Source organism: Helianthus annuus, chromosome 11 (genome assembly GCF_002127325.2).
Source record: "Helianthus annuus cultivar XRQ/B chromosome 11, HanXRQr2.0-SUNRISE, whole genome shotgun sequence".
Classification (NCBI taxonomy): domain Eukaryota; kingdom Viridiplantae; phylum Streptophyta; class Magnoliopsida; order Asterales; family Asteraceae; genus Helianthus; species Helianthus annuus.
Window position 1 is genome coordinate 177736892 of NC_035443.2, and position 11458 is coordinate 177748349.

An 11458-nucleotide genomic window follows, 5' to 3' on the forward strand; every position below is an offset into this window, starting at 1 on the left:
TTTGAAGCGATATGGGAAGTAGAATTGTTAATCTTTATCAAGTATGTTGTTATCCTTGTTGAGTAAGCGAACTTTACGGGCCGATTTCAGGTATATATATCTCACTTGTCTTTTTTTTTTTTTTTAAAATTAAAAGTGATACATTCATGATCATCAAGCAAGGGTGAGTATTAATGCTACAGTTACATTATAAAACTTGGGAGTTAACTGAATTAACAGGGATGCATATGGATTCACTGTAAGGCCTCAGTACCTTGAGACATTCAAGGAGTTTGATATTATATATAAGGTAATGTGCCTATTCTAATTTTGTGAATGTTTCTTGTAGAACAAGATTCTAAACATGCTAGAAAATACGTGAATCGGGATAGGTTAGACGGATAAGATAGAGCATTGACATTGCTATAAATTGTTAAACATAAACGGTTTATGGTTTAGGGTTCAGGGTTAGCTGTTGTCTCGTTTAACCTAGAAAAAAAAAACTCATCTCAAACGTCATCAACATATTCGAATTGAGTGTAGGTTTTACTAAATTCAAATATGGATTACCTTCAGGTTAAAATATTTCGATGGTACAGATCGAAAGTTCAATCCGATAATTCAAAGAGAGTGACAAAAACGAATATGCAGATTTGTTATGAACCCCCTGAACCCCCACCAAGGGGGTGCTCCACCCTTAAATCCCTAGGTTCGTTGGTGCATGAAATAAGAATAGTCATGAACACGCGTGTACTACACATCTCCTAACGCGTATCAATCTATATTCTTATTTCCCTTTGGTCTCAAGTAAACCCCGATCATATCAAAATGAACACGATAACACACTAAAATCATCGACATTGGGTGGGATGTGCATGTGTATGTACAAATTTGTTTGTATTGACAATATTGTTTGCTCATGTTAGTTAAGTTTGCTTTATATGTCAGAATGAGGAAGATGAAAGGGCAACAAAATGGGCAGTCTTTCTTGAGCAGTATTCCGAACTTGGTCAACCGAACTCATCTACCAAGTCTGATTCTGAAACTACAGAACATAAACCTGAAACTATCTTGGAACCGAGCGGAGATGAAAATGTTTCAAGTGACAACAAACCGACACAGGATGATCAAACCGAGAGTGCACCTGAAAACGTGGTCTCAGAGACACCAAAAACAAAGAAACCCGTGGTGCAAAATTGGGCTGAAGTCAGATCGTCTCTAAACGCCATTGAGGATGTGATGTGTCGTCGTGTTAAAAATAAGATTAACAATAAAAATGATCCAAAAAGCAGTCATGAAGAACATCTTCAATCTATTGAAGAGGATGAACCTGCTAGTGAGGTTTCTAAAAAGGAGTTGGTTAGTAATGAGGAATTAGATTTGTTTCCTTGGAAAGAATTGGAGTCGCTTGTTCGCGGGGGCGTGCCAAGAGACCTTAGAGGAGAGGTGCGTTTCGACACCTCATAAACTGTATTATACTTTTAGCAGAGGCGGTAATTTCAACCCGTTTACTTTTTGGGCTGTCAGCTCAATGGGTAATATTAGAAACTAAAGCTAAGAAGAAACAACTAAAATGTTTTGAAAGTTGCTAAAAGTGTATTCTTAAGGCATACAACTTTCTAAAATGCTTTAACTTATAAAAAATAGTATTGTTTTTGTAAAAGTATTATTATCTCTATCTTAAAAGTAAATGTCGGTGGCTTTTACGCCCCCGGCCCTCCACTTTTCACAAAAAAGACAAGGCCGCCCCCAACATTGTGAGATGATATTTTTAACCCCTGCTCCATACATAATGATAATTCCACCCCCAACTTTGCGAAATGGCATTTTTAGCCCCTTCTCCATTTTACCAGCACCCCCTATACTTTCAACGTATGCATTATTAACTCTCTTTGCTCTTTCTTTTGCGTTTTTACCCAATGTTTCACCACATTGCAATTTTAGTCCCTTGGCTTTGCAAACGTCAACTGTTAATCCCTCAAGTTTCTAATATTCCAACTTTACCCATGTACCATATATAATATGTGTTTTTAACCTATTGTTTTCATTAATGATTTTCGTTTGCTAATTTCTTTTTTAAAGTACTAATTTGTCGTTAACCTCCTTGAGTTTCTAAACTTTCGACTTTACCCCTTTCATTCGTTTACTTGTTTTCTTTTTCAGGCATGGCAAGCCTTTGTTGGTGTGAAAGCACGTCGGGTGGAGAGTTATTACCAGGACTTATTACATGGCGGTGATGCTAGTAGTGATGGAAGCTCTGGGAGAGTTCCGGTTCCGGAAATATGTAAAAAACAGATTGAAAAGGTCATTAATATCATTTTCTTATTTACAACATGTACAACTTTTTTTATCTTCTTGTGGACTAATCTTTTTACCGAATGCAGGATTTACAACGAACATTTCCGGGTCATCCTGCATTAAACGAGGAAGGTAGAAACTCCTTGAGGCGCTTACTTTTAGCATACGCTCGGCACAACCCTGCTGTTGGCTATTGTCAGGTAACTCGCTGATTAAATATCTTAGTTTACCTCATAAAATATATTCATGTACTCTTTGACAATATATTTTTCGAAACTTTTTAAACGAAAACCATGGTATGGTATGCATGTTTGTAATTATTTTGAAGTAACCTGTGTAGGGAATGAATTTTTTTGCTGCAATGTTACTACTGATGATGCCCGAAGAAAATGCCTTTTGGTACGTATTCGCTAGCTTATTCTGTTTTACAAGATACTATAACGCCATCGAAACTATATATTTGGCATATTAATGAAAGTTATAATCTCTACACATCCTTGAAGTACAAGGGTTTATTAGTTATTAGTATAAAGTAAGTTATATGGCGGTTACATGGCGGTTACAAAGTTCAGGGGCTGTTTATGACATTTCAGAAGTTTGTAACTTCCACCCAAAAGGGTGCGAAACCCCTAGGGCTGCCTCTCTTTGATCGATGGCTTCAAGGGGCACCACCAAGAGACACATCTATTCAATTAGTGGCTGTGATTAAGAAGGAAAAGACGTATCTCTTCATATGTGATCACAACCATTCATTCAAAGGACATGTCTATTCACGAAGGGACATGTCTCTACACTCGTACCCATTAGTTTAGTATAAATAGGCCTTAGATTTTCATTTGTAAAGTTGTTCATTACATTCGATCATTCCCTTGTACAAATTCTCAGTTTATATATTCAAGTTATTCGATTGTCTAGAGATCAAAGATCCATTTTGGGGCCAACAATTAATTCAACTGAAATCATTTCAGGACTTTGGTTGGCATGATAGATGATTACTATGAAGGATACTTTACAAAAGAGATGATAGAATCACAGGCTTGTCTTTCAAATATTCTTGGATTTTCCGAATATATTTATTCTGGATTCTATAAAGAATTGCACAAACATATATTATTTGTTTCACTTGTTGAATAAGTACTCTTTTTATTCAGGTGGATCAACTTGTTTTCGAAGATTTATTGCGTGAACGATATCCTAATCTAGGTTTCTTCACCGCTAATTCTTGTTGATTTTGTTTACTAATAATTTTATAAAAATACAAGTTCTCATCCATGTTATTTTTGTTATATAGTCAATTATTTTGATCACTTGGGAGTACAGATGGGATGGATCTGCGGACCGTGGTTTCTTTCCATCTTTGTACATATGATTCCATGGGAAAGTGGTGAGGCTTATTCTATTTTGGTCTATAATTTACAAGGAAAAAACAGATTTGAAAAATAACTTTCGTGAGTAGAGCTGCAAACGAACCAAATGACTTGTTCGTGTTCGTTTTTTAAGGAAATACTTGTGTTCACGAACAGTACATGAATACTTACTGAACGAGATTTTATGTTTGTGACCGTTCATTAAGGAAATGAACTTGTTCGTGTTTGTTCATTATTTTTAGGTACCGAAAACAAACAAACATCCATGAACACACACAAAAACAAACGAGCGTTCACGAACACAAACAAGTATTCATGAACAGAAACAAACACAAACAAACAAACAAACAAAAAAACAAACGTTAATGAACGTAACAAACACAAACGAACATATATTAAATGGATCCACCACTAACGAACATATATATATATATATTAATAAAAATTAAAAACCCCACAAACAAATGAACACAAACAAACACATTATCGAAAGTTCACGAACATAAATGAATGAACACGGCCTCTGTTCATGTTCATTCATTTAACTAACCAAATGAAATTTCATGTTCGTGTTCGTTCATTTATTAAACGAACGAACACAAACGAACTTCCCGCGGAATGGTTCATGAACTGGTCGCTGAAAGTTCGGTTCGTTTGCAGCCCTATTCAAGAGTAATTGTTCAGGAATAATGATTATGTTGTTTTACCTTCAGTTCTACGTGTTTGGGACGTGATTTTATTCGAAGGAAACCGAGCAATGCTATTGCGAACTGCATTGGCTTTAATGGAGCTCTATGGTATTGATATTCCGTTACACTTACAATTTTTATTCATTTTGAATGCTTACAACTAGATAACAACTTCTTGTAGGTCCCGAGTTAGGTAACGCGATGGATGCTGGTGACGCTATCATTTTATTACAATCGCTACTCGGTTCAACTTTCGACAGCAGCAATCTAGTTGTGACTGCTTGCATAAGTTTCATGGACGTCACAGAAGACACATTACAGCAACTTAGGGCTAAACATAGACCAGATGTGATAGCTGCAGTCGAAGAAAGACTTAAAGGGGAACACTTAAAGAAAAGTTCTAAAGGGCTGGCTAATAAACTTTATAGTTTCAAACATGAACGCGAGCCCCTTACGCGTGAACTTAGTATAAAACCAGGGGGGCGTGATAAGAGATTGGACAAGGATTCTTCGGATCTAATGTCACCGCTTAAACGCGATGAACCTTTTAATACTGAACCCATCAGTGCAGAAGTAGACTCTCTTCCAGAAATTCAAGATCAGGTTGCTCACTATTTCATCTTTTTGTATATGAGTTAAATTTTGCTTATTCGTAGCTCATTGGCATATGAAGTTCCGAGTGTTTACATAAACGTCGACATGTATAGGTTATCTGGTTGAAGGCCCAGTTGTGCTCAATGCTGGAGGACAAGAGATCTGCTACAGTTAGGTTAGTTTCAGGAAGTTTTTATTTTATATTTTTTATTTTTGTTGCCGGGACCATAATAATCTCCTTGTGCTGACAATCTGGATGCTCACATAGGTAGAGGATCCTGTACATTAATCCAGAAGTGTATTATAACACTATATATCACACTATATAACACCATATAAACACTGTATAACACTATGTAACACTATATAACATTATATAACAAATATAACACTATATTTTGTCTGATAACATGTCTATGATAGATGTATAGTGTTATATTTGTTATATAATGTTATATAGTGTTACATAGTATTATATGGTGTTACATAGTGTTATACGGTGTTTATATGGTGTTATATATAGTGTTATAATACACTTTTCACACTTCTGAATTAATGTACACTATCCCTACCCTGCTCACATATATGCAATATGGTATAACCAAAAAATGTTTATGAAATATATGGGATGGAGATGTATGGTTATCTCGGCTTGAGGTTGTGCGATCACACGACCTCTAAAAACTCAAGGATGACCCTTACGGTTATCAACCGTAGTAGGAGGGTTTGCAAGTGCAACTTCTTGTTGTTTACATTCATGTTTTAATATTATAGACCTTATGAAATATCTAGAGGTGGTAAATTTGATTGAAAAAATGTAATACTACTGTTTTAACCATGTTTTAACCCAACCTGAGTAAACATGTTTTAACCTACTCGACCCGCTCATATTGCCACCTCTAGGAATATCTCATTTTTGAGATAATATTCGGTTTAATTCATGTCCTTCGTATACCAATGTGTCTATGACAACTGTACTTGTGCCTTTCTAGAGCCGAGGAGTTGGAGACAGCACTTATGGAGATGGCCCAACAAGATAATAGGCTGGAATTAAGCGCAAAGGTATTCCCGCATCATATATTTTTTTTTTAAAACTGGAAGCTTTAAATTATTTAGAATCGAGGCGTAAATATTTCTTATTTAGTAAAATGATTTACAATATTTTTATGCATTAAAGAAGCACTTTGGGTGACTTACAACCTGTTTGATTTCTTTTAAGCGTTAAAGATGATTATTTTCACCATCTGTTTTTCTAAGAAAGTTGCGAAAAAATGATTTAAGATTTCTGATCATGATTCAGATCGAGCGTGTGGAACAAGACATGTCTGAGCTGCACCAACTTCTTGCTGATAAGAAAGAACAGGAAAAAGCAATGCTTGAGGTTTAAATATTTTTATTCTTTTATTTTGGTTTTTGTAATTTAATATTATGTCAAGAACATTTCATATCATATAACACCATGTGTATTACATGTAGGTGCTAATGAAAGTTGAGCAAGAACAGAAAATCACAGAAGATGCCCGTATATCTGCCGAACGAGATGCAGCCGCTCAGAGATATTTAGTGAGCGTACTTGAGGTACCTTTACAACCCATTTACTTACAAATTGATCATTACAAGATATGCTTTAACTCTAACGGGTCAAATAATAAAAAGTTAGCTTAAAAGGGTCAAACGGGTTGAAAGTCATTTAGTGTGTTATTCTAACGTATATAACCCCTAAATAATTTTATCCAAGAAATTATATTATTATGGAATATTGGATTTTAATACTCCCAACTATTTATCGTTGGCCTCCAACAGTCCCAACTTAAAAAATAACCACTGAAAGTCCCAACTATTGTCATATTGGCCACCATTGGACCCTGACTAACAAAACCCTAATGCCGTTAGTCTCCGGTCGCCAGAAAACCGTTTTTGGCCAGAAAAAAGTTTCTAAAGGTCCGATCTAAGGATACAAAGAGGTTTTGGACGAAGATGTTGAGCTTTCCGGCTAAAAAGTTGAGTTTTCCGGCCACAACGAAGTTTTCCGACGCAAAAAAAGTTTTCCGGTGACTTAAATAATTGGGGCTTTTCCTAGAAAAAGGTTCCTAAAGGTCCGTAAAAAGGTTACAAGAAGGTTTGTGATGAAAATGTTGAGTTTTCCGGCCAAATATCAGTTTTCCGGCGATCAGAGACTAACAGCGTTAGGAATATGTTAGTCAGGGTCCATTGATGGCCAATATATCAATAGTTGGGACTGCCAGTTGTTACTTTTTAAGTTGGGACTATTGGCGGCCAACGGCGAATAGTTGGGATTTTTAAAATCCAATATTCCTATTATTATTGAAATAATATAATTTCCGGATCATTTCATATTCATTGTGCACACAGCTTGAGTATTCAACATGAATAATCTCCTGCGAGGAAGAAATTTTTTAAGACCACTAAACGTTTATTTTGTTTATATGCAGAAAAAATATGAAGAAGCTATGACTTCACTTGCTCAAATGGAAAAGCGGGTCGTAATGGCAGAATCTATGTTAGAGGCAACGTTGCAATATAATTCTGGCCAAGTTAAAGCGCAAGCAACGCCTGCAGGGTAAATGCATTATTCTTTTAAGAGTTAAAACATGATTGATTTTCATATCATTCACATTGCTATCATATTGTTGTCGGTTTACTATTTTCATACTGAATTAACTAGAGGTGGAAATTTTGACCCGTTAACTTTGGGTTAAGTTTTACCTCTAATGGATCAAACGTGAATTTAGGTTGCTGTAACGGGTCAAATGGGTTGAGAGTTATTGCCTAAAACTTCCTAAATAATATTATTATCAGAATAATACAACTTTTATAAAAATTTAGGAGTAAACTGCCATTTTGGTCCCTGAGGTTTGGTCACTTTTGCCACTTTAGTCCAAAACTCAAACCTTTTACATCTGGGTCCCCGTGGTTTCAGTTTTATTGCCATTTTGGTCCAAAAATGAAATCAGGTCATATTTGTCTTATAAAATCTTGCAATTTTGTCCTTTTTCTCAGGGGCAAATCAGGTCATATTTGTCTTATAAAATCTGGTATTTATTTATAAAAAACAATTGACCATTTTGCCCCTGAGGAAAAGGACAAAATAGCAGGATTTTATAAGACAAATATGATCTAATTTCATTTTTGGACCAAAATGGCAAGAAAACTAAAACTACAGGGATCCAAATACAAAAGGTTTGAGTTTTGGACTAAAGTGGCAAAAATGAACAAACCACAGGGACCAAAATGGCAGTTTACTCAAAATTTAGGATAAAAATTGTTTCGGGTCAACCAAACTTGACTAGTCTGTACAAAATCCGAACCTGTTTTGACCCGTTACCCAAACCACCAAAACTTAAAGTAGCAAAGTTGAAATATGTTTATTTATAAATGTTTGTATGTGCATACATATATTAGTGCTCATTGACCACTCTGTTGACTGACTTTAGTCAATGCTGTATAGGAACACTCATCCCGAGTCTGCGAAAGACAACAACACAACAAAGAGGACAGGCATACTTTCATTCGGACTAGGTTGGCGTGATAAAAACAAGGTTAGTAAGTATTCTTGACTAATATCGTCAGCCTGTCACTATTACAAACATAACGATTACACCTGGCAAAATGGGCGGGGCAGTTAACGGGTCAGAAGGTGGATAGGGCGGGGCAGTAAGTATTTTTTTTTTTTTTTTATCAATGTTTAGGGGTAAATTCACACAATAGTAACCAAGTTTCCGAACCGTCAAACTAAAGTCACTCAAAGTATTTTTGTTCCTCTAAAGTCGCTCAACTTTCACTAGGCGTGTTATAATATTGTGATCTTTTGACCCGTTGTCCAAACTGCGCATTTACTATATTTCGCTACTTTTTTGTGAAAGCGTTTGAAGAAATAGTTTGACCAAAGCAAACAGTGATATGTCATTATGTTTGCAGGGAAAACAACCAAATGATGAAAGTAAAACCAATGAGACATCAGATGCAAGTGATCAAGATTAGGTATTCTTTCATCAGTCAATACATAAGTAACCTTAGTGTATTCATCGACTTTCGGGTTTTATGTCTTACTGATTCTTGGAAACACACTAATTGTGGGATTGTTGTTTATTGTTTTACGGGTGAATACATTACGTAGATTCTAAATTGCGGTTTTGTGTATTTATCGGTCGATACACTACATGTGGATGATTCGAGATTCGTATATCCGATGGCTATAAATTAATTCACAAATTTAAAATGATTTTCTAGTTTTTTTAACCGCCAACGGATAAAAGGCTGGCTATCCGAAGTAACCTAATGGCAAAAGGCGACCCAATACGCTCGTGATTATCTCCAGATTTGGGGAAAACCCGCCGACCGAGGGCCTGCTACGGTAAAACCCAGTTGGGATCTAATTCGAACTTGAGACCTGTGTCTTCTCCCGAAATCTTCACTTACCCTCCAATACCGGTTAAGCTCTAGCTCGTTGGCAAATTTTTTTCTAGTTTTAGATGCTTCAAGTATATGAAAAAAGTAATGATTATGACATATTAACATGCGGTTAATTTGTATATGAACTGAATGCAAATTCATAAATTGCATACTACAAAATTACGAAGCACGTGAATCACGAAATGGCTTTTGTGATGAACAAATATTGGCCACAAAGTACCGATATGGTGTCATGTATGTACTACATTTGATATTCAAAATTACATAATTTTAATATAGGGTAACGTTATTCTACTAAAACTCTTAAAAATAAGAAATGTATAATAATACAATGGATCACAAAATATAACACAAAGTCGAGCAAAATATAACACAATAACAAAAAAATATAACACAGTGTCGAAGAAAATAGACATAATGAATCACAAAAATACACAATGATGCAAATATAGAAAATACACAATGATAAATAAAAAGACACAATGATGTAAGTAAAAAGTCTAAAATCTATAAGTTAAACATCTAAAAAAAAAAAAACTAATATCTCGCATCGTAGAGTTCGATGAGACGGTTCTAATGCCGCTTGAATGAGGTCAATCAGAGTCTGTTTGATACGCTTCTTACGATTTCTTATTTTTAGAAGACTTTGTATTTAATCCTAACTCGTAAATATATGATCATTTAATCAAGTTGTAGTCCTAATATAGTAGGTTCGCCCCGGCTCAACACCAGTGGCGAAGTTTGAGATTTCCGACCGGGGGTCGAAAACACATATACCAAAAATTTCTATAAAACCGGGGATCAAAAACGTATATACTTAAAAATTTCTATACGAAAACTATATACTCTCCCCTACTGAGCGAAAAGTTCGGGGGGTTGGCCGTCCCCTCCCGCCCCCACAAATCTACGCACTTGCTCAACACAATGCACAGTAATGAACTATGTAGTTCATCCGTCATGGTAGATTTCTTTACATCATGAGACTGTTGGTTCAGTTCTATTTTAAACATAACGGAAAACATGAAAACATACCTGTCACTGCAGACAGTGCAGTGGAGAATCCAGTGAGAGAAGACGACATGGAGTTCGACATCTTTGTCAAGGTGATTTGTTCCTCCTTAGGGTGCTGACTAATGATGGTGACTAAGAAAACCGAAAAGGGTATCGGCCGTAGGAGAAGGAGGTCGAACGTGATGATGTTAAGCTTATGGGGTGTGTCTAATTGTGTAACTGTCTAACCCCTTAACCTCCACATAAGTCTCCTTATATAAGCACCCAGGAGGAAACCTAATTAGTTAATAAGGGTAATATGGTCCATCAACAATTACCAACTAATTATCTTAATAGGTTATTATATATTTTGATCTATATTATGTAAATGATTATAATGGCTATAGATTAAATATTAATACATAATATATTTAATCTTACATTCTCCCACTTAGCCGAGTAATCATTTACTATGAGTATTAGATAAGCCTGATCAGGAGTTAACACTCATTTTAGCCTTAAACAAGTACTATAGCAGAGAAATACAGCCGTTGAATCATTATGCGACTCAGGACCCCCATTAATCATACTATAGCCTTAATTTAAAACCTAATCGTCATGATCAAAATACGCATAAGCCCTTTGTTTGATTTGTAACTTTATTTGTCTATATGCCATTATACCGGTTGAACATATTCTAAGAGACATACAAAATCAAACTGAGGAAATTTCATTAACATAAGCATAAGCTAGTACAATATGCTAAACAAGGTCTTTACAAAATCCCATATTCCGAACATGTTCTTCGTAAACCTTAGGAGGGAGACCTTTAGTCATCGGATCCGCAAGCATATCTTTAGTACTAATATACTCGATACAAAGATTATTTTCCTCAACTCGTTCACGTACGAACATATATTTTGTATCGAGATATAAACCAGCTCCAGTCGAACTGTTACTGTTCGAGAAACTAACGGCAGCTGAATTATCACAGTAAAGCTTCAATGGTCTAGAAATGGAATTAACAATTTTGAGTCCAGTGACCAGATTTCTAAGCAACATTCCATGACAGGTTGCGTTATAAACAGCAATGTACTCTGCCATCAT

At 35.6% G+C, this 11458-nt stretch overlaps 1 protein-coding gene across 1 annotated transcript; it reads left to right on the forward strand.

The window, feature by feature from the left end:
- Positions 1 to 217: 217 nt before the first annotated feature.
- Positions 218 to 9073, forward strand: LOC110891220 (TBC1 domain family member 8B; the record flags this gene model as incomplete). The annotated part of the gene is made up of 17 exons (XM_035980313.1): positions 218 to 289; positions 928 to 1425; positions 2143 to 2283; positions 2364 to 2477; positions 2618 to 2676; positions 3246 to 3312; positions 3429 to 3480; positions 3569 to 3661; positions 4358 to 4441; positions 4515 to 4936; positions 5041 to 5102; positions 5920 to 5989; positions 6228 to 6308; positions 6404 to 6505; positions 7381 to 7503; positions 8383 to 8487; positions 8867 to 9073. Coding segments are annotated over 17 exons (2208 nt in total), but the record flags the coding sequence as incomplete, so codon positions are not given.
- Positions 9074 to 11458: the final 2385 nt, after the last annotated feature.